The sequence below is a fragment of the Cynoglossus semilaevis genome, chromosome 1 (genome assembly GCF_000523025.1).
Source record: "Cynoglossus semilaevis isolate Cse_v1.0 chromosome 1, Cse_v1.0, whole genome shotgun sequence".
Classification (NCBI taxonomy): Eukaryota; Metazoa; Chordata; class Actinopteri; order Pleuronectiformes; family Cynoglossidae; genus Cynoglossus; species Cynoglossus semilaevis.
This window is the reverse complement of record NC_024307.1, coordinates 16,442,945-16,462,517: the sequence shown is the minus strand read 5'-3', so window position 1 is coordinate 16,462,517 and position 19,573 is coordinate 16,442,945. Positions and strand designations below refer to the sequence as shown.

At 43.2% G+C, this 19,573-nt stretch overlaps 2 protein-coding genes across 6 annotated transcripts; one reads left to right on the top strand and one right to left on the bottom strand.

Moving 5' to 3' along the window:
- Positions 1-167: 167 nt before the first annotated feature.
- Positions 168-1,891, bottom strand: hikeshi (heat shock protein nuclear import factor hikeshi). Its single transcript, XM_025056299.1, has 2 exons — positions 499-1,891; positions 168-364 (listed from the first exon to the last, which is right to left on the bottom strand). The coding sequence occupies exon 1, from the start codon at positions 1,600-1,602 to the stop codon at positions 1,003-1,005; it is 600 nt and encodes a 199-aa protein (XP_024912067.1). The 5' UTR covers positions 1,603-1,891; the 3' UTR covers positions 168-364; positions 499-1,002.
- Positions 1,492-18,565, top strand: heatr5a (HEAT repeat containing 5a). 5 transcript variants are annotated; one of them, XM_017035589.2, is made up of 42 exons: positions 1,492-1,624; positions 2,699-2,904; positions 3,069-3,280; positions 3,428-3,536; positions 3,652-3,801; positions 3,898-4,069; positions 4,333-4,493; positions 4,944-5,190; positions 5,568-5,708; positions 5,812-6,062; positions 6,682-6,793; positions 6,893-7,045; positions 7,124-7,223; positions 7,312-7,418; positions 7,682-7,851; positions 7,939-8,105; positions 8,292-8,397; positions 8,555-8,745; positions 8,885-9,044; positions 9,126-9,315; positions 9,411-9,580; positions 9,864-9,890; positions 10,850-10,994; positions 11,135-11,317; positions 11,401-11,640; positions 11,719-11,897; positions 12,098-12,166; positions 12,248-12,427; positions 12,512-12,746; positions 13,107-13,211; positions 13,293-13,427; positions 13,508-13,635; positions 13,758-13,905; positions 13,981-14,154; positions 14,251-14,352; positions 14,931-15,014; positions 15,093-15,254; positions 15,363-15,508; positions 15,975-16,082; positions 16,228-16,330; positions 16,430-16,583; positions 17,062-18,565. In XM_017035589.2, the coding sequence occupies exons 2-42, from the start codon at positions 2,779-2,781 to the stop codon at positions 17,210-17,212; spliced, it is 6,153 nt and encodes a 2,050-aa protein (XP_016891078.1). In that variant the 5' UTR covers positions 1,492-1,624; positions 2,699-2,778; the 3' UTR covers positions 17,213-18,565. The 5 variants fall into 5 exon arrangements, with proteins under 5 accessions (XP_016891078.1, XP_024910943.1, XP_016891075.1 ...); XM_025055175.1 differs by having other exon boundaries at positions 1,515-1,624; positions 2,703-2,904; XM_017035586.2 differs by lacking the exon at positions 1,492-1,624 and adding an exon at positions 2,064-2,209.
- The last annotated feature ends 1,008 nt before the right edge of the window (positions 18,566-19,573 follow it).

The following is a 19,573-nucleotide window of genomic DNA, read 5'->3' as shown; positions in this document are numbered from 1 at the left end:
TGTTGTCAGCTAGTGTCTGCTGTGATGGCAGCTCTTACTGTATATGTGCTGCCCCACTTTCTTCATTTAGAAAAGAACTATTGCATTTATACACTTTAACCAAGAGATTTCCTGGATGGGCTCATCACTAAAACTGCCATTTTTATTTAAGACAATTTTCAAGCCAGTTTGTTTTGTGTAAGAGTTTATTATAATATTTTAACTTTTGACTCTTCTCGTGTATTTTCTGGGTGTTTTTAAAGAAATAAAAGACTATCTGTTGACCACAAGGTGACTCCAGGATTTTGTTCCATGTCCTGTTGCAGCTTTGTCAGTCTATGGACCTGAAGGCACGGTTGTGTCAGTCTTTACCCTTATTTAGGTGCTGGCAAAAAAAAAAAAAAAAAAATCAATTGTAACAGGTTTTTATGCCTGCAATCCCATATAAATGTAACATAACATGATCACATACGGTAGCAGTTAAACAGAAAGATTTTGCTTTACAGTAATCGTAAATACCTCATTTGCATGAACTTGATGTGGTAATATTTGCAGTTGTCCAGGTCAGGGCCAGATTCAGTGTCTAAGGCTATATCCCTTTAGATATATAATTTTCCAACAAAAATTTTAAATGCTACCTTTTACTCGGGTCTTTCTATACTTTCACATACGATGTCATATAGTGTCCAATCGTGTGTTCCAGATTACAGGGTCTAATTTGACGTTATCGAGAACCGCTACTAACAAAACAAGCCAAAAAGTTTGAGCTTCCCGAGTTTCCATTGAAGTGCACTTCTTTCTTCAACCAAGGGTCCACCTTGTGGTTAAATTGTAGAATTGTTGCTGATGAATTAGATTGGGTGTGTAATCCGAACAGGATGCAACATTACAAACGATGAGTTTTTGTTTAAAAGCATGAATGATTGCATTTGTTGTGATCGGTTACAAAACTCCATGATTCGGCTCCATAACCAGGAGCAGGTTTCAACACAGACACAGAAGTTCCAGTCTGTGGTTGAAGCCTCAGCTCTTCCAGAAATTCGGATTCTGGCTCATCCTCCTCTGAAAGTTCTCGTACCAACGACGGACGCAGCTTGACGGGATGAAGGTTTCGCTGGGGTTAGGCGTCATCTGCGCCTGCGACACGGCAAACGACGAGGCGTAGTTGTAAAGATTGTCCAGCATCTTGTGTGTGAAAAGATGGAAAGAGTCAACGGTGGACACGGTTGCACTGGACACGGGGACCTGTTGAGCTAGATGCTGCAGAGGCTCCACGGACACCCCGAGCTGAGCCATGCAGGATGTGGTGGCAGCGGTGCCAAAGGGTTGCGCGGGGGTGCCACCCTCCGCTAACTTCAGTCCAGAGATCTTGAAAATGGCGCTGGGCTTGTCATTGGTGATGAAGCCGAGCAGCTGCCACACAGGCCCATCACCGCCGCCCGGATTCGGGAAGCAGAAGTAGACGGCGCCGCCCATGCCGGCGGGGAAAGGCACTGTACCCAGCATGAAAACCACCACGTGATTGACGTTCTCATAGTCCGGCAGGTCGAAGACGAATTTGTCTGCGGCGACCTGCACCGCGTCCGTCTGCACCAGCCTCCCAGCGACCACACAACCGAACATTCCAACAGCTGGACCTGTAGAGGTGAAGTCAGCTGCTTGCTGAGAAACTTAGCATTAACTAGAGGGGCGGCGACACACAGTAGAAAGTTCGAGTAGCTCCCAGTAACAGACCGGAAATTGCTAGTTAAAATAAACTCCACATCAACGTTTATTTCCTTTTGTCCAGCTTCACTACATGGAAACAAATATATAAAATTCTAACATGTCGCTTCTCTAACTTATCATTTTGTAAAAACGGTAATAAACCATTTATTCCAATGTTTGGTTCAACGCTGTTGCTTTTAAATGTGCTTTAAAAATAACATTATTTTAGTTCTTATATTCAAAATATTAGCGTCGCAGGCTAATGATTTTTTTATAAAGAGCCAGAGAACTTGATTTAACTATGCAGCCAATCTTATCCACAACAAAAACACGTATACATGTAAACATACAAAAATAATTTTGACCGGATGTTACTTTTCTACTTCCGCCAACTTGCCTCTGTGGTCTGTGCAGTTCAGTTCGTGTTAGTTCGCAACATTTAAACAATTTAAACGAGCAAAGGAGTGTTTCAGGTGGTACACTTGTACAGAAAGGTACTGGAACGCCAACAAAAAATAATCAGGTAAAATTTAAGCGAAGTTACTTTTTTGATAGCTGACATGTTAGCCACCCTAACTAGCTGCGAAGCTAAAAGTTAGCACACTAGAAGTTGGTCACGTAACTGTGTAGAACTTAGAACGTAAAATCTGCAGCTGTCAGTGTCATTGCATGTCAGTTCTGTATCCTTTAACCCCGTTCGATATTTTCTACTGTCTTGCTCCTTGTGTATCTATTTTGTTTTTCTCCCTGGTTCACTGTGACTCTGTTAGTCTGCTATTCTGTTAGCCTTGTGAGTGTTAGCTCTATAGTTCTGAGGTTAGTTATTCTGCTGTCCTTGTGTCTGCAAACCTATTGGTTCTAGGAATTGACATTTACGAGTAAAAGTTCTTAAAAGACTTACAGCAAAGTTTTCTTTAAAACGTTTGTTTTGTCTGACGAGATCTGCACTTTATGTTATCACAGGTATAAAATATTCTGACTGTTCACTACCACGTATTTGTCTGTTTTTAAGGTAGTAAGAATTATGTATAAGGAGGACAGACAGCACTCTCCTCACTGACAGAAGAGAAGGGGTCGAAAGAAGTGAAGGAGATGGAGCACGCACACAGCCTCCTTCTAAATGAGGAGGTGTGCAGTCAGTTAAGTGAACATCAGAGGGCGGAGTTTCTTTATGAATGGCTGAACCACTTGAAAAAGCTGCTGCTGGTCACTGACAGGGTGAGAGCCTTCAGCACTTCCTATCACAACATGTGAAAACATTACTAAAATATATTTCCATCCTTCTTTTAATCTGACACATTCAAGAACAACTGTTTAAATTTGGTGCTTTCAAAGTTTAAAAAGTTCTAAAATAAATCCTGACATGATATTTTTCTGTTCAGGTCGACATCAAACAGAACCAGCGGCGTCTGGTGGACCAGCTGTCTGGTATTCTTACTGGGTCCCCGGGCCCACCTACCCGCTGGCTGCTGGCCCACTGCTTATCTCTTCTGTACCGCCTGGGAGACCCCCTCCCTAGTAGCCTATTGGTGGACAGGTGCAATGACATCATCCGTAGCAAAGACGATTCACCGTCAGGCCTCCCCACGAGACTGTAAGACATTATTATTTTATACATAATCATTTAAACTTGTGGCTCACCAGAAAGAACATCCATCAATGATAGTTAAGTCAGTTGTTTTTCTTTTGAGCAGTAAATGTACAATACAAAGGAAACTGACATGCTTGTTATATGTTTTAGGGCGGCTATAGCCTGTATTGGAACTTTGTTTGAGCAGCTCGGTAGGATGCTGGTCGGCTGCTTCAGAGAAACTCTGACCAACCTGCTGAAGGCAATGAAGAGTGCTGAGGTTGGTTTTTGTTATTAACTAACACATGTCTAACATGAATTGTATGGTACAAAAAACTAGATTGTTCAGAATGACAGAAAAAACATGTGGTGTTGCTAAAAATGTTTATCTTTAGTCCCAGGGTCGATATGAGATCATGCTAAGTTTGGAGAAAATCCTACGAGGTTTGTCCACTAATGCTGTGCCGTGTCACCGTGACATCTATAAAGCTGCGAGATCGTGCCTGACGGACCGATCTATGGCTGTGCGCTGTGCTGCCACCAAGGTAATACGTTCCTGACCTACACGTACACTTACGTTTCCTGTCAGTGAAAGATTGGTATGCAGGGATGCTAACATCTGTTGTCTCCAATTTCCCCAGTGTTTGTTGGAGTTGCAGCGGGAGGCAGAGTTCCTGTGGACCAGTGAGCTTGAAAATGTAGCAACACTTTGCTTCAGGGCCTTTGAGGGCTCCAACTATGACGTCAGAGTTTCTGTGGCTAAACTGCTGGGAACGCTGCTGGCTGCAGCCATGGAGCCACGTCAGTCCACAGGTAAATAATATAAAATACCGTGTGGTTTTCATTACCCAGACACCTTTATTTTGTCTCATGCAATAGTCTCTTGTAGCAATGAAAGTTAAAATACACCAAGGGCAGTCCAGGGCATCTTCCTATTGGTCCTGATTGGTCAAGATTCTCTTTAAAACAAAGCCACGAAAAATGTGAATAACTGTAGTGTGTTATAATGTTTACCTCGTAGTATTACAGATCTTGAACCTAATTCATATGTGTATTGTCTTTTTTTCGCCCATCAGCCCCCAGGCCCGTGGGGCGTGGTCGCAGCTCTCTGGAGGAGGCGATGGATTTGTTGATGGCAGGTTTTGTCCGAGGAGGAGCTGGTTTCCTCAGAGTCAGTGGAGACATGCTGAAGGGAACGAGCTCTGTCAGTAAAGACATTCGTATCGGCATCACTCTGGTGAGATGTTATTGATCACATGAGTAGAAATTGTCTTTGCTCCTCCTCCTCCTCGTTCATCTTAACTGTTAGGACATGAGTAACTGGACCTTCTTGGTTTCTAGAATGATGTGATTTACCTCACATTTTTTCTACCTCACTTTCAACATGCTTCTTCACTTTTAAAGTTCAGTTCAGAACCAAAGAAGCCTCTTGCGTGAGATGTGTAACTCCCTGTAAAAACCAAGATATGTCTTCACAACTTTGGATAAAATGACCAAGATGACAAAGAATGTACAGACTAATTTGTTGTAAAATGATGTGTCAAAAGATGACAAAGAATGTACAGACTAATTTTTCTCTTCTTTTTTATCCTCTCTTTCCTCTCCTCCTCTTTTGTCTCATATTGTTGTTGTCTTCCCTTCCTTGTTCTTCATCTTCTTTATCCATCTCCAACCATTTCCTTCTCAGTCCTGTGTGTTCATGGTTTCCACCCTTGGAGGCTCCTGGTTGGAAGCGAACCTGTCGTCCTTCTTGTCCCTCCTGATGGAGCTGGTTTCTCAAAGCAAAGCAACCCACACATCAGGGGACGCAGCGGTGACACGCTGCTGCGTCTCATTCATCCTAAGGAGCACACTGGGCTCTCTGCTGGGGGAGAAGGCTCAGACCAACGCTGTCAAACAGCTCTGTGTCACTGTGGCCTCACAAACAGCCAGTGGTGAGTGGAGATGTGTGTGTTCTCAACTAGATTTCAATGGCAACACAGAAAATGTACAGTTGAATCAGTTAAACGAATTTTGCTGTGTTTCACCTTTACATGAACGTTTTTTGGAATGTGCCTCTATGTAGAGTTTCCACCAGTTTGTGTGGAGAAACAGACATTTTTTTTGTCTTTTGTTTTTGTGCAAATTAATAAAAACCTTTGTATAAAGTATACTTTATACTATAAAAATGCAGCAATATGTTTATTTATCAACTAACAAAATATTACGAGAAAATAATACGTTTTGAGCTGGAAAAGATCTGAGTTGTGTTTTTTGCAGACATTCTAGATGTTGTTAACATCTAGAATGTGTGTTTATTCACTGTCCTTAGATGGAGCAGGGACTGATGGAGTTTCAGCCTCAGATATTTCAGCCAATCAGCACAAGCTTGTCTGTTGCCTTCTGGAGGTTGGTGGACTAATTCAGGGACTGGGCTCCACAGCCACGCCCCTACTCACTGACACCAGCATAGGTCTGTGACACCAACACACACATACAACAAAACATATTTGTTGGGGGATTGAAAGTGTTTGTCAGTCATGTTTTATTAAAAAGTTATGTGTGTCCTTTTACAGCCATGCTGGACACAATAACCGCCGTCCTCCTCTACCCCTCTTCTCCTGCTGTTCTTGCTGCCGCCTGGTGCCTGCGCTGTATCGCTACAGCAATGCCTTCTTTATGCTCACCATTGCTGGACCACTGCTGCGAGCGCCTGGTAGCGCTGAAGTCGTCACCTGAGGCTGTGGTTGGATATGGAGCCGCCATCACTGCCCTGGTGGCCTCAGTGCAGCACTGCCCTCTAGGAATACCTCACACCAAGGGGAAGGTACAGTGATGCAACACTGTGATGACGTCAGTGTCGACATCCACAAAATTCTGGTCCGAGCTCACTGTGCTCTTAGTGGCCTAATCAAAAACCATTTGAAATAAGGGCTGACTCTTAGTGTAAACATGTCTGACCCACAGAGGAAGACAGATTCATCCAGTAATAAAATGTATATGTAGACAGCTGTTGTTTCACTGCTTACCTTCTCAAACTGAAGTCAAAAGAGAGTATCAGTTACAGTTCAGACCGTTGTTTCCCAAAGAGTGGGTCGCGACGCTCTGGTGGGTCGCAAGAGATTTTTTTTGGGTCGTCTTGCATCATGTTTTCCAGGAGTTTATGAATAATGTCTATTGACTTGGGTCATGAAGGTTTGTGACCCAAGAAAATAAGTTGGGGAAACACTGTTTTTGTAAAATTAAAATGTAATTGCTATATTCAACATTTAATTTTAGAAAACACTGGATTGACAACTCCCAAGTCATTTGGTATAAAATGAATTATTTTATCTGTGAAACCTCTGTTACTAGTTGAAGATATTGTTCATACACAAGACGAAACCGCTGGGTTCTTCCTGAAGGAACCCTAGACTTCACTTGTGTTTTGTTGACCACTTGTACAGGCTGTTCTTGCTCTGGCTGAGGAGCTCCTCCGCTCGGCTTCTCAGAACAGTCGCATCTCCCTGCAGAGGACTCAGGCTGGCTGGCTGCTCATCTCTGCCCTCATCACTCTGGGTAAACAATCTTCTCTGCGACAAACATAAAACCGATAAACAGATTCAGATACATGAAATTCATTGTGTTCTGCTCTTGTGTCTGTGCTTTTGTGTTCAGGCCCTGCTGTTGTAGAGCTACACCTCCCACGCCTCCTGCTCCTGTGGCGCTGTGTGTTTCCTGCCTCCCTAAGAGAGCAGGAGATGGAGCTGCGTCGGGGGGACTACTTCACATGGCAGGTTACACTGGAGGGACGTTCTGGGGCGCTCTGTGGTCAGTGTTCAGAAACAGATGTAACAGATCTCCGTGTGTGTTGATATTTATTACACTTGTTTTTGTGTGTGTGAACAGCAATGAAGAACCTGCTGCTGCACTGCAAGGAGCTTGTCACTGATGACATCATCAGCCGTCTGCTCACACCATTGGCCTGCGCTGTGACCCTGCTCACAAAGTCAGTTCCAGTCTTTTCGTTAAAAGTCTGAACTTATTTGTCCTCTAAAATAGAGCTGAATTTTGATTTTTGTTCATGTTGTGTGCAGGTTGCCTCTGGTCAGCTCTCAGAGCAATTCTGTTCGTAGTTTCTCACTCATCTACAGACTGAGGGTGTATGAGCTACTCACCCTGCTGCCTCCACAGACTTATCAGGGTGACATCACTCTTCCTGCTTTCTTTTTTTTAATTTTTTGTTCTTATGTTCTTTTCTCTCTCCCTCACATGTTCAACCCCGTTCCAACCCCAAGTCTTTTCGCCTCTGTCTCTGCCATGTCTTGTTTTCTGCAGCTATCCACCCCCCCCGCCGCCTCCTTTTCTGTTGTGCTCTTCAGTCTCTCTTTTCCTCATTTATTTTATTAACGAACAGATGAATCCATTGGTCTGATTAGTCATTACTTCCATCTCCTCCCCCTGCAGAAAGTTTTGGTCTGGTAATGAACCAGCTTGTGTCTGATCTGTGTGGTCATGACAACCTGAACCAGACATGTTCAGAGTTGACTTTGCTGCCCCCTCTCTGTCACCACAATGACCTGCCACTCGTTGGCCCCGCCCTTCTCGACACTGACCACAGATTTGTAGAGAAACAGGTGATGCTTTGTAACAAACCAGAAACATGTAAAACCACAAGTGTCCGATCAGTCTGAACGAGCAGTCGCTGTGTTTCTTCACTTCAGCTGAGTGGCAGCAGCGTGGGTGGGACCTCTCTGGACAACGACCCCTTCTGTCTGTGTGAGAGGAGTGATGATGCTCCTCCTGCTCCACTGCCTCCTCCAGTTGAGCTGACTGCTGCTGCTGTTCATCTGTTTGGAGTTGTCTTCCCTCATATCATCTCTGCTCAGAGGTGAGTGACCTGAAGTGACCCCAGCCAATGAAGTGACCTAACTGCTGCAAACCTGGAAACACAGAATTAGTACAAATGGATTTGAGCCACTTATTACTGAGCAAAGAATGTCCTTGTTGTGTAAGTCTTATCTTCATCATGTGCAATACATTATTTTGCTCAGTCTCTCTTTCTCTCTTTCATTAGAGTGAAGATATTAGAGCAGTTTGTTGACACTGTGAACAAACTAAAGGGTCAACGGCAGCAGTCTGTCCAAACCCATGTCTGTGCTGCCCTCTGCAGTCTGCTTAAGGTACAGTACAAATGAACTCTAAGGCTTTGTGTGATATTACACAGTCAGCACACATTAGTAGACATATACCTGTCTCTGTAACACTGATGATAGAACATGAAGGCAGCAGAATTCTCCTTGAAGATGACAAACAAAACTGGGTTCTTATCATTACCAGCACCAGGGCAGCACACGGGCCAGTCTGGGGCCTGAGGAGATGCGTGCTCCAGCTTTAGCCCTACTGACAGGGGCGCTAGAGAGCTCCAGTCCTTTGCTGCGCTGTCTGGCAGCTGAAGGATTGGCTCGTTTGGTGCAGGTGGTGGGAGAACCGGGCTTTACTGTCTCGGCTTCTCTGCTCTGCTTTGACAAGTGAGTGGATGATTATACTCCCATTCATATATCTTTGAAGTTCAGAGTTCTTATTTAACCATACTAAGATATTAAGTCACACAGTGGTATGGTACTAATGGTGCCTGGGCTCTGTTCCTGAATGATCCTGGCTGTTTAGGTTAAAGAATGTTCGAGATGCAGCATCTCGTAGTGGTTATGCTCTGGCTCTGGGGGCACTGCACCGTTACAGCGGAGGAATCAGCTCAGCTCAACAAATGTCCACTTCTCTGGGAGTCCTGTTCACCCTGAGCCAGGACAGCACCTCACCTGAAGTCCAGGTATGGTCACATTTGTTTATTCTGGATTCACCAATATAGAACAGAGTCTAACTCTTGATAATTGTCTCTTTGGCTTGGCAGACCTGGTCTCTCCACAGTCTTTCCCTGGTCATGGACCTGTCCGGTGGCCTTTATCAGGCTCATGCTGAGCCCTCTTTCACTCTGGTGCTGAGGCAGCTTCTTTCTGCTCCACCGACACATCCTGAAGTCCACAACAGCCTGGGCCGCTGCCTGCATGCCCTCATCACCTGTCTGGGTCCAGATCTGCAGGGTAATAAAGTCAAGGCCAGCTAATTATCAACAGCCTGGATTGGAGCACAACAGAACTGGAGGACGTGTCTGACTGTGGTCTGTGTTTTCTGTCAGATGAAGGTGCAGCCATGTCCGCTCTTCGCTCCAGCTGTCTGGTGGCCTGCGGAGTCATGCAGGCCAGTCAAGACTGTCTGGTCCAGGCCAGAGCCATTGCCTGTCTGCAGCAGCTGCACATGTTCTCGCCTGTGCATGTCAACCTGGCCGACCTCGTCCCTGGTCTCTGCGTGAGTAGATTAAAAAAGAACAGGTCTTCTTGTTTTTGACAAGCTCTAAGATTTCGGATTTCAAAAGAAAATGTTAAAAGCACTTAGATTTCTATTCAAACTCACTCCTTTTAATCCTGTCCTACTTCCAAGACATTTCAAACTAAAGGACAGTGTCTGTTTCTAGTACACAGTCAATTCCACACAACCCATGGAGGAACATTTCCTGGTTATCTCTTAGAACCCTAGAACAGCAGCTGAAATCATGTATAGTATATTTTTGACCCTGTCTTGTGTCTTGCAGGAGATCTTGTTGGATTATTCCATGTTGGTAGGTGGAGTTCTGAAGCTGCTGATTCTCTCTGTCTTTTCTGCTTCACCTCTCTTTTATATTGGCTGTGCTGTAAAAACCTCTTCTTTTTATCTTTTTAATATGATTTTATTTATACAAACAGAAAAAATACATATTAGAAAGATAGAAATTTCAACTGGAGAGGAGTATTTGTGGAGTGTGGATTTCTTGTAACTTGAAGCCAGAAAACCTACAGTTGAATTGAAAAAATAGTTAAATTACCTAATTGATCCTAAATAAGCCTAATTGATTTTGCTGTCAGTGGTCAGTGTACTGACTACCCTGGTAAATTCTTCAAGTTGAATCCATAGAAAAATTCCACATAACTCTGTCTTTTTTTCATACGTTAACTAAGAGTGTGTTTGTTAGTTTCTTGTGACTGCAGAGCAGTCAATGGCTGAAAGCAAATCAAACAAAAGTAGTGAGTAGAGAAGTTTTGAAATAATGCATTTTATTATATAATATAGTAATCATTGTACTGCTCTGTAAAAAAACAGTCTTTGTTGGTTTTGGAACATTTTAACCATCTCACAGTTTTACTAACTTTAATGTATTAACAAACTAATGCTTTTTAACCATTTTTTCTGTTGCAGTGAAACTTGCAGCTAATTGATTAACACCAGTCTTCCCTTATATTGAACTCTCTTTTTATTGGTTGTTAATTCTCCTCTTGTGTGTCGCTTTGGATGAAAGTGTCTGCTAAATGTAGATGTATGTACTTACAGTGAGCCCAGCATGAAGTTTTTAGTGTTGTAATATAGAAGTATGTTGTATGTGAAGAAAGCTAACAAGAACATTTTTGTTCTCTCTCCTGCTCCAACACCAAAACTGTTGAATAATAACACACACGAGGCTCAGCCTTGGTTCAAGTCCCAGATTAGTAACTGTGTCCAAAGTCAACTGTGCAGTCTGTGATTGTCTGTTCATGTTTTTTTAAGGCTAACCTGTGCAGCTCGTACCTGTGCCTCCGCCGGGCAGTGGTGGCGTGTCTGCGGCAGCTCGTCCAGCGGGAGGCGCTGGAGGTTTCTGAACATGCTGTGACTCTAGTCAAGGAGTTGCCAAGACGAGACAACACTCAGCTGGGTAGAATACACACACACACACACACACAAGACAACACTCAGCTGGGTAGAATATACACACACACACACACATAGGCTCAAACAGAGAAGATAAAAATGATATAAACGAATATTCAAATCTGGTCCTGTATCTTTATTCAGACGTCACTATAAAGGAAGTAGGTCTGAAGGGAGCACTTTTCTGCCTGTTGGACCGAGAGTCAGATCCAGGTCTGAGAAAGGACATCCAGGAGACGCTGGTCCACATGATGACATCCAGTACCACCAGTGGTAAACTTGGACACTGGCTTAAACTCTGCAAAGATGTCCTGTCTGCAACAACAGGTGGGGTTGACTCTTTATTTTATTAATGGTGAACATGTTAAGGTTTGTTTCACTGATCAAAACCTCTGTGTATCTCTCCTCAGACTGTTCCTCACCAGCAGGGACACTTCAGCTGGAGGAGGAGGTGGAGTCCGGCAGAGATGATGACTCCTCAGTGTTTAGAGCTCACTCAGAGTCTGGGGGCCCGTTTACGGCTCTGCGCTGGTCCACGCGATGCTTTGCCATGGAGTGTGTTTGTCGTATTATTGCGCAGTGTGAAACTGCTGACTCGGCTCATTTTGACATGACTCTGGCTCAAGAGAGACGACTGCAGGAGTCTACAGGTGGAAACTCTGACCTACAAACATAAACAGACCGTGGTTTGTGGCAAAGTCTTAATGATCTTCTTCCGTCTTTCTCAGACTTCCTGGTTCTCCATCTTGGTGACTTGGTTCGCATGGCCTTCATGGCAGCCACAGATCACAGTGACCAGCTGAGACTGGCAGGTCTGCAGACCTTGCTGGTGATCATCAGGAGGTTTTCCACCATCCCAGAACCAGAGTTCCCTGGTCATGTGATCTTGGAGCAGTACCAGGCCAATGTAAGGAGTGAAGACGAAGAGCATTAAACAAAGAACATTAATAGAAAATAAATGAATGAGCACCAATTAGTACATTTTAAATATTGACTATAAAAGGTTAGAGTGAACAGATAGTGCCGCATTCATAAAAATTTACTATAAAAGGTTAGAGTGAACAGAAAGTAGCAGTGGGGTTCTAACTGTCCTGTTTTGATGTGAAGGTCGGTGCTGCTCTCAGACCAGCCTTCTCTGCTGATGCCACTCCTGATGTCACGGCTAAAGCCTGTCAAGTGAGGAATCATCATGACTTTAGTTTTACTTGAACTTAGATCTTGTATAAATAAAACCTTCATCTCTCTGCTCCGCTCTAGGTCTGCAGCGCCTGGATTGCTAGTGGCGTTGTCAGCGACCTCCGTGACCTGCGTCGTGTCCATCAGCTTCTGGCCTCCTCATTGGTTAAAGTCCAGGCTGGCAGAGACCTGTTCACTCAACTGTACAGTGAAGCTACAGCAACAATGGAAACACTGGCAGTTCTGAAGGCCTGGGCTGAAGTGGGTTCATTTAGACAAAATGTTAAGTATGTAAAAACATTGTGATGTTTGAAGCTAAGGTTGTATTTTGTTTTTGTCTCTCAGGTTTACATTGTAGCTGTTGAGAGGAGCAGACAGATCAACATCTCTGAAAGGATGGACGACCTGTCGGTGTCCTCCCAAGCCAATGACTGTTCAATCAGTGGGTCCGAAGGGGCGGGGCTGCTGAAGCTGGTCCAGTCAGATCTGACAACCCTGAGTCGTCTGTGGTTGGCGGCGCTGCAGGACTCGACCCTGCTGACGCTGCCTCAGGAATACACAGCACAGCTGCCTGCAGCAGGTGAGAGCCCAAACATCTTGTCATATTTGTTGATTTCAGGAAAGCAACTAATGAATAGTGATATAGCTGATTTATTTAAATAAATATTATAATATTGAAAGGTCATCATATTTCAATAGGTTCTGGTTTTAAATAGGTGTGGTTATGTGAAAAAAATCAACAAATGTAGATAATGACATCTGGTTAGTAGTGAAGATGTTCATCCTCTGCTGACTCCATCAGTGAGTTTCCAATGAGTTATTTTGTGACTGTATATTTTTACCTCAGTGGCATAAACTGACCACAAGAGGCAGCAGTGGACCACAAGCTCCTGTTTATCTGTGAGTTGAGATCACAGATTGTTTTTATGCATTTCAACAGGAGGCTCATTCTACACAGTAGAGTCGGTGAACCAGGTCAGAGCTCATTACTCCTCCTCCTGGGCTCCCATCCTCCATGCCACCTCCCTCTGGCTGCACAGTACAGGTCTGCTCACCTTCTCAGGCAAACTCTTCTTTTTGGCTCCTCCCTACTCCTCCTTACTCCTATTCTTCTTTCCCCTTTAAGGTTTTGTGATGTTAGACGATTCACCTGCAACTCTGTCCAGACCAGCTACGCCCACAACTATGGGGCACACAGACTCCAGGGGTAAAGTCAAGAGTCAAGAAGACGTGAGCAGTGAGAGACTGAACCTGATCCTGGGTAAGATGGCAACTCAATTTCTTATTACACACAGTTTAAACTGTGATTTAGTGACGTTGGTGTATCGTGTGTCTGATCAGGGATCAGTGTGGAGTTCCTTTGCTCCCCACACTCTGAGAACCAAATGGAGAACATCACGTCCTGTCTCAGAGCTCTGCAGGCACTGTTTGATGTCCCTTGGCCCCGTGCTAAGATTGGAAATGATCAGGTAAACTTCTAAAACCATCTACGTAGGATTCAGATGTTGGCACAAAATCTCTACCGAGAATGGAAACACCAATGTTGAATTGAATTTCCTAAACTGAATGTGTTTTCACCGGTGTGCTCCAGGCTCTTAGCGTGGAGCTGCTCAGCGTTCTGCACAGACTCATGGTGACTCGGGAGGCGGTGTCTGTTCAGCTCCCTGTCCTGGATTTGCTGCGTCAGATTGTGACGGCAGCTCAGGAGCATGTCAGGGAGAAACGCCACAGTGCTGAAGGTAGAGCAGCTCGGTCACTCCAGTTGACTAACAAGCTTTGCATTCAAAGTCTTAACAGTTACAATTGGTCCATAGTTGACGACGGTGCTGCAGAGAAGGAGACGCTGCCAGAGTTTGGGGAGGGACGGGACACTGGGGGTTTGATTCCTGGACGCTCGCTGGTATTTGGAGCTCTTGAACTCTGCCTCTGCGTTCTGATCCGGAAACTGCCACAGCTCAGTCCCAAACTAGCCGGAACCAGTCAAAGTGGTACGTGAAAGAGGGTAAAAGGGGAGACATCAGATGTTGTGACAGCAAAGGAGGATGACATCTGAGTGTGTCTGTGTGTTTGGTGTGTTAATCAAGGTCCTGCAGGTTCAGTGTGGAGTCTCAGTGACACTGACTGTCAGCAGGTGGCGTCTGCGCTGGGCGTCCTGTCTGAGCTGCCGTCCATCTGCTCACCAGAGGGTGAGTTCGTTAACTGACACAGACAATAACAACTCAACTGCTTCTTTATAAAAATAGTTAATTAATTAGATTTAAATGGATTTCCATTTAAATGGGACTTTTACAACCAGCTCATAGCTATATCTGTTACAGTTGTGTTATCAGACTTAGAATCCAAAGGGCACACAGCCAACTCAGGTGATGTCAACGTCCCATGTAAGTCACGTAACCCCCCTTTCGCACCTTGACCCAGTGATCATACAACTTGCTATTAGGTCAAGGAGTGGTCCTCTATTTTGCTTTGCTATAACGACTCACTTTTCAAGTATTCAGACACTCTGAGGCTAAACACCAGCAGCTAGCTTGAATTGAAAAACCCTCTTTGATGAGAGGTGAAACATCTTAGAGAAACCAAGACAGCCCAGCTTCCTTCTACTGAACTGTTTCAGACTGAAAATCTAAAAAAAAAAGTTTTGTTTGTTTATAATAGTATGAAAAAGTATGACTTTATTCACTAAATACATGTGGTAAGTGCAGTGCATTTGTATGAAAGAGATCTGGTCTTTGTTTAAGTTAAATAGTCATCTGTTATCTTACAGGCAGTGTTTCCATCCTCCCTACTGTCCTCTACCTGTTGCTTGGTGTCCTCAAAGAGGTTGTCCACCAGCCCAGCACACACACTGGTAAAACACACACACACACAAATACATTCTTGTTCTTCTTGTAATACCCTGCAAACAAATAGACATTTCTGCTACCAGGGCCAGGGGATACAGCTGGTCTAGGTCTGGTGGAACAAGCAGTTCTTCAGGCTCTGAAGTTGGTGCTGACATCACCAATGAGTCGACAGGAGAAGAGTGGAGGAGCCTGGAGGATGCTGCTGAGATCAGCCCTGAACACACTGCTGCATCTGTGGGAGGCTGGTAAAACAACAGATGAACAAACAGAATGAACTTCGATTTTATGAAAAGAATGGAAATACGTTTGTATATTTACTGTGTGTTTGTATATATCTGTGTGTGTGTTCTTAGGTGACAGTGTCGTGGATCACAGATGCCTCCTCACGGCCCTCACCGTCTTCCTGCTCTCTGCTGGTCCTGACGTTTGCATCGTAGAACCTCTGCTCTCACTCAGTCTGCAGCACTTCAGAGCCAGCATGGAGGCCAAAGACCCACGGGTCAGTGAATAACACACACACACACACACACAAAGACTTCATTCTACACAAACAATGACAGCAACCACTTTTTTAGTTGTTTAACCCCAAATTAAAAAGTATTGGATTTGAAAAAGTTAGAGCACGGACACAATGTCAAGACAGAACAGATGAGTTGACGTTGGTTGAACTGGGCCACTGTGATGATAAAACACTGGGCCTTTTCCAGGCCCCCTGACCTCTGACATCTCTCCCTTGGAACTGACAGAACTAGGTCAGGACTGAGGTTCAAAAATGTGAAAGTGTAGCTGGAGGAAAGGAATAGATACATGTCATGACTGCTACTGTAGGCGACTACCTGCTCCAAACCAGGCTTGTAGTCAGGTTTGAGTTATCCTGACTCCAGACCAGGCTTCTGCTATGTCTGCGGCACACAGACGACTATCTGTGAAAAAGATGTTGAACTTATCCTCTGACCTCTTTTCAGGTTCGGAGTCTCTGTTTTCAGCTGCTGACCTCGATATTCCAGGCCCAGTCAGCAGTGGCCGTGCCGTACATCCAGGCCCTTGGCCCAACGTTGTTTCATTTCCTGCAGGTCAGAAACACAGAGAAACCTCAACCCTATCTCTCTATGAAGATTATAGCAGAATAACAATGAGGTTCAAATGACGAAGATGTGTTGACAAATATTTTGTTTGTATTATGTTTACCTGTGATGGTTTGATGGCTGATGTGATCAGAAGGTGGAGAAACATCGTCCTCAGACTCAGGAGGATCTTGTGGGAGTCCTGGAGGGAGTCCAGGCTTTGGAGGCCCTGGTCCAGGCTGCAGATGAGCCTCAGCGTGAGTACACACTGAGGGTTTGTGTGTTTTAAGACTCTGCCTCCTCCATCACTGAGTTAACCTCCTGCCCCCCCACCCCCACCCCCATCTGACCTCCAGGTCCTCAGCTGTTGACTATTCTACTACCACTCCTCATCTCCTTCTTGCTGGATGAAAACGCTCTGGGCTCAGCCCCGGCAGCTTCACGCTCCCTCCACCAGGCTGCGCTCAAGGACTTGATGCGTCTCGGTCCTCAGTACCCCACTGCCTTTAGGTATTGGCTACAGATGGACCTCAAGGTCACCTGAGATTAGTCACTACAGTTAATTAAGATATTAATAGAATAGGATTCTTGATCAACCAAGGAATGGAAAAGGAATGAGTAGCTGAATTTACCAAGCTGCCCAAACTTGACCTTAATTTTACCATTTTTATCTCAAACAAACTAAAGATAATACACAAATTAACTATTTAGTCACAATTTTGAAAAAGTAAACTTAAGCCCAAGACTAATTACAGCTTTACCACAGGTTAGCCAGTTAATTATTAACTACTGGTTAACCACTGATTATTTGTACGGATTAATCTGTAATCAACCACAGTGTTATATAACCCTGGACTAATAACTGAATTAAAGATTTAATTAATGCCAATAGAGGTTTTGAATAATAGGTATGAAAGGCAATCAACCACATGTATGTGTTTAACAGTGGGTGAAGTTGTATTCTCATATTTTGCTCCACCCCTCTAAGGTCTCTCATGACGTCGTCTCCTCACCTCAAGTCCCGTCTGGAAGCTGCCGTCAGAGGAAACCAGGAGAGCGTGAAGGCTAATGCTAACACAAATCCTCGCAGTACTGCCAAGGCATCGCCCAGCATCAAACTGAAAACAAACTTCCTGTGAGCTGCTGCTGCTTTAGCTTCAGAAAGCAATTCCTTTAAAAGGCAACCTAGATTCCCTCTTATCCAAGTTTTCCAGTCACTTTTGACATGAGTTCTTGGACTTTAGCTCATGTTCATGAAGCATCAGCTGTTAGTTTTACTTTAACTCCTAATAGCAAGTGAGACTCTCGTTTTTTTATTGATCTATTATAGACTTGAACTAAACTAACTTTTGCAAAAACAATACAACAATCACTTTGATTCTCAGCTAATCAATAGATCAATCAGTGAGTGATGGTACAGTGCTGAATACACTCTTTAATAATAGCCTCATTCCACCTGTCATTACAGGTACAGTGAAAGGGGATTAAAACTTGTCTATTGTAAATAAAGTACAGGCACAACATCCACAAAGACTGCTCTGTGAGCGCCCCCTGCTGCTAGAATCAAGTTGACTGACTGAAGAGGTCCATAGAGAAAATCTGCCATTTTACATCATTACACACAGGAGTGGTTGATACTCTGTTGTCTGCATTCATATGTGTAAACTTGTTGTTTTCTAATGAAAATGTTTACAATTCACTTCAGTTACACAAACTGACCACATGAGGCAGCAGCAGACCAACCTGTTCCTGTGTTTGCTTGAGGTTCAGTTGTTGTTTTTCTGGAGTTTGGGAGAGTAATGTGTTTTTCAAATTTCCTTTTGAAAGGGTGTCAGATATGTTGTAGATAGAAAAGGTGAGCCAACACTTTACAAAAACCTTTACCTTAATTGTCATTTGCCTTGACACAGTCCATGTGACGACACAATCAGTTCAAGATGCTGACATGTCCTGAGCATCAACCTAGCATCCTCAAAACATTTTGCACAAAACATGTTTTTGACCTTTACATCAGATGTTTATCCAGTTTACCTCTGTTTATTTTCCCCAGCGGTGTATATTGTATGATAATTATAACCATTTTGGCTGCTCGATACTGATAGGGCACCACAGTCAACATATGAGAGACACTAACGTATATCTTTTTAGAGATGTCTTTAAGTTTAGTAATGTTTAATGTCAGCAATTACAAACATCACAGATGTTTGTATAAATGTAGAACACCTAAGAAAGACAGCTGTAAGCCTTAATGTTTGTTTTATATATTAACTTCAGGTAGGGAATGTGGACAAACGGCTGTTTTAGTCTGTGAAGAGTGTTACAGATTCCTCCAATGCTTGAAAAAGATATAACTACATGCACTATCTCTTAGTTACAAAGTACCAAAAAACACTAATGATGAGAAAGCAATAATCTGTGTGTCTGTACATGTGTGAATAATGTCACATGGTTTCTAACTTCAATAAGGAAATAAAGATATTTCTCAACGTCAAGACTCCCAGCTGCCGTTGTTTAAAAAAAAAATTTAATTTAAAGTTTGTGTCACAGTGGCAGAACTCCTACACCGAAATAAACAATAAGTGTGTTATAAATAAAAAATAATACACATTTGAATGTATAGAATGAGGCAGCAGTGGATGACAATGTGTGTGTTGTCAAAAAATAATGTTTTCCCTATTTACTATTTTCCCTACTTATTTACCAGCTTTACTTAGAAACACAAGATATAAATGAGTGTAATAACCACTTTTATTAGAACCAAAACAAATAGTTGACACATAAAGGGGAATTGCTTATTGAAAACAATTACAAACGTTTATTTACAAAATAAAAATTAGAAATATTTTCAACATATTTTCAAGGTCGACATCTTATTTTTAATGAAATCGTTGCGACGTCAGATCACGTGTGTCACAGCTGATGTTTTTAAAGTTAAACTATCTGACGCGACTCCTTGTGCTGCCTTCATGGCCAGTTGGAAATAATCTCCACTGCGGATCTATGCGGATTAGTTTATCTCGGATACACTTGAAGACCTCGGGAAATTGAAAGACGATTGTCTCTATTTCAACTTTTTGTTTTTCAGTATTCTAATAACAATAAAGGTCACTGCAAACAATAAGTACTATATGTCAAGCAAATTATGTTTATCTACTATAAATAAAGAAATGCAATAGATATGGGCTTCGAAACCCCAAATGGTAATGGGCAATTCAAATCATATTTAACTGATTCGCCATTTCAAATCTGTATTTTTACTGTTGTATTGAATGAAAAACGACGACAACGTAGTATTTTGAGTCATTTTAAGTTACTTCTAATCTTATTAATACTTTCAAAATTGTAATGTTTTTGTACATTTATTTCTTCCATATGTCTGTTTTATTTTGGTATTTTTATTAAGTCTTTATGGCTGTACCAGTTGAAACAAAGGCATAGAAGTCATCGTCATCATCCCCACAAATATACCCCAGAGTCGTGTATGTTTGTAATTTACGAGC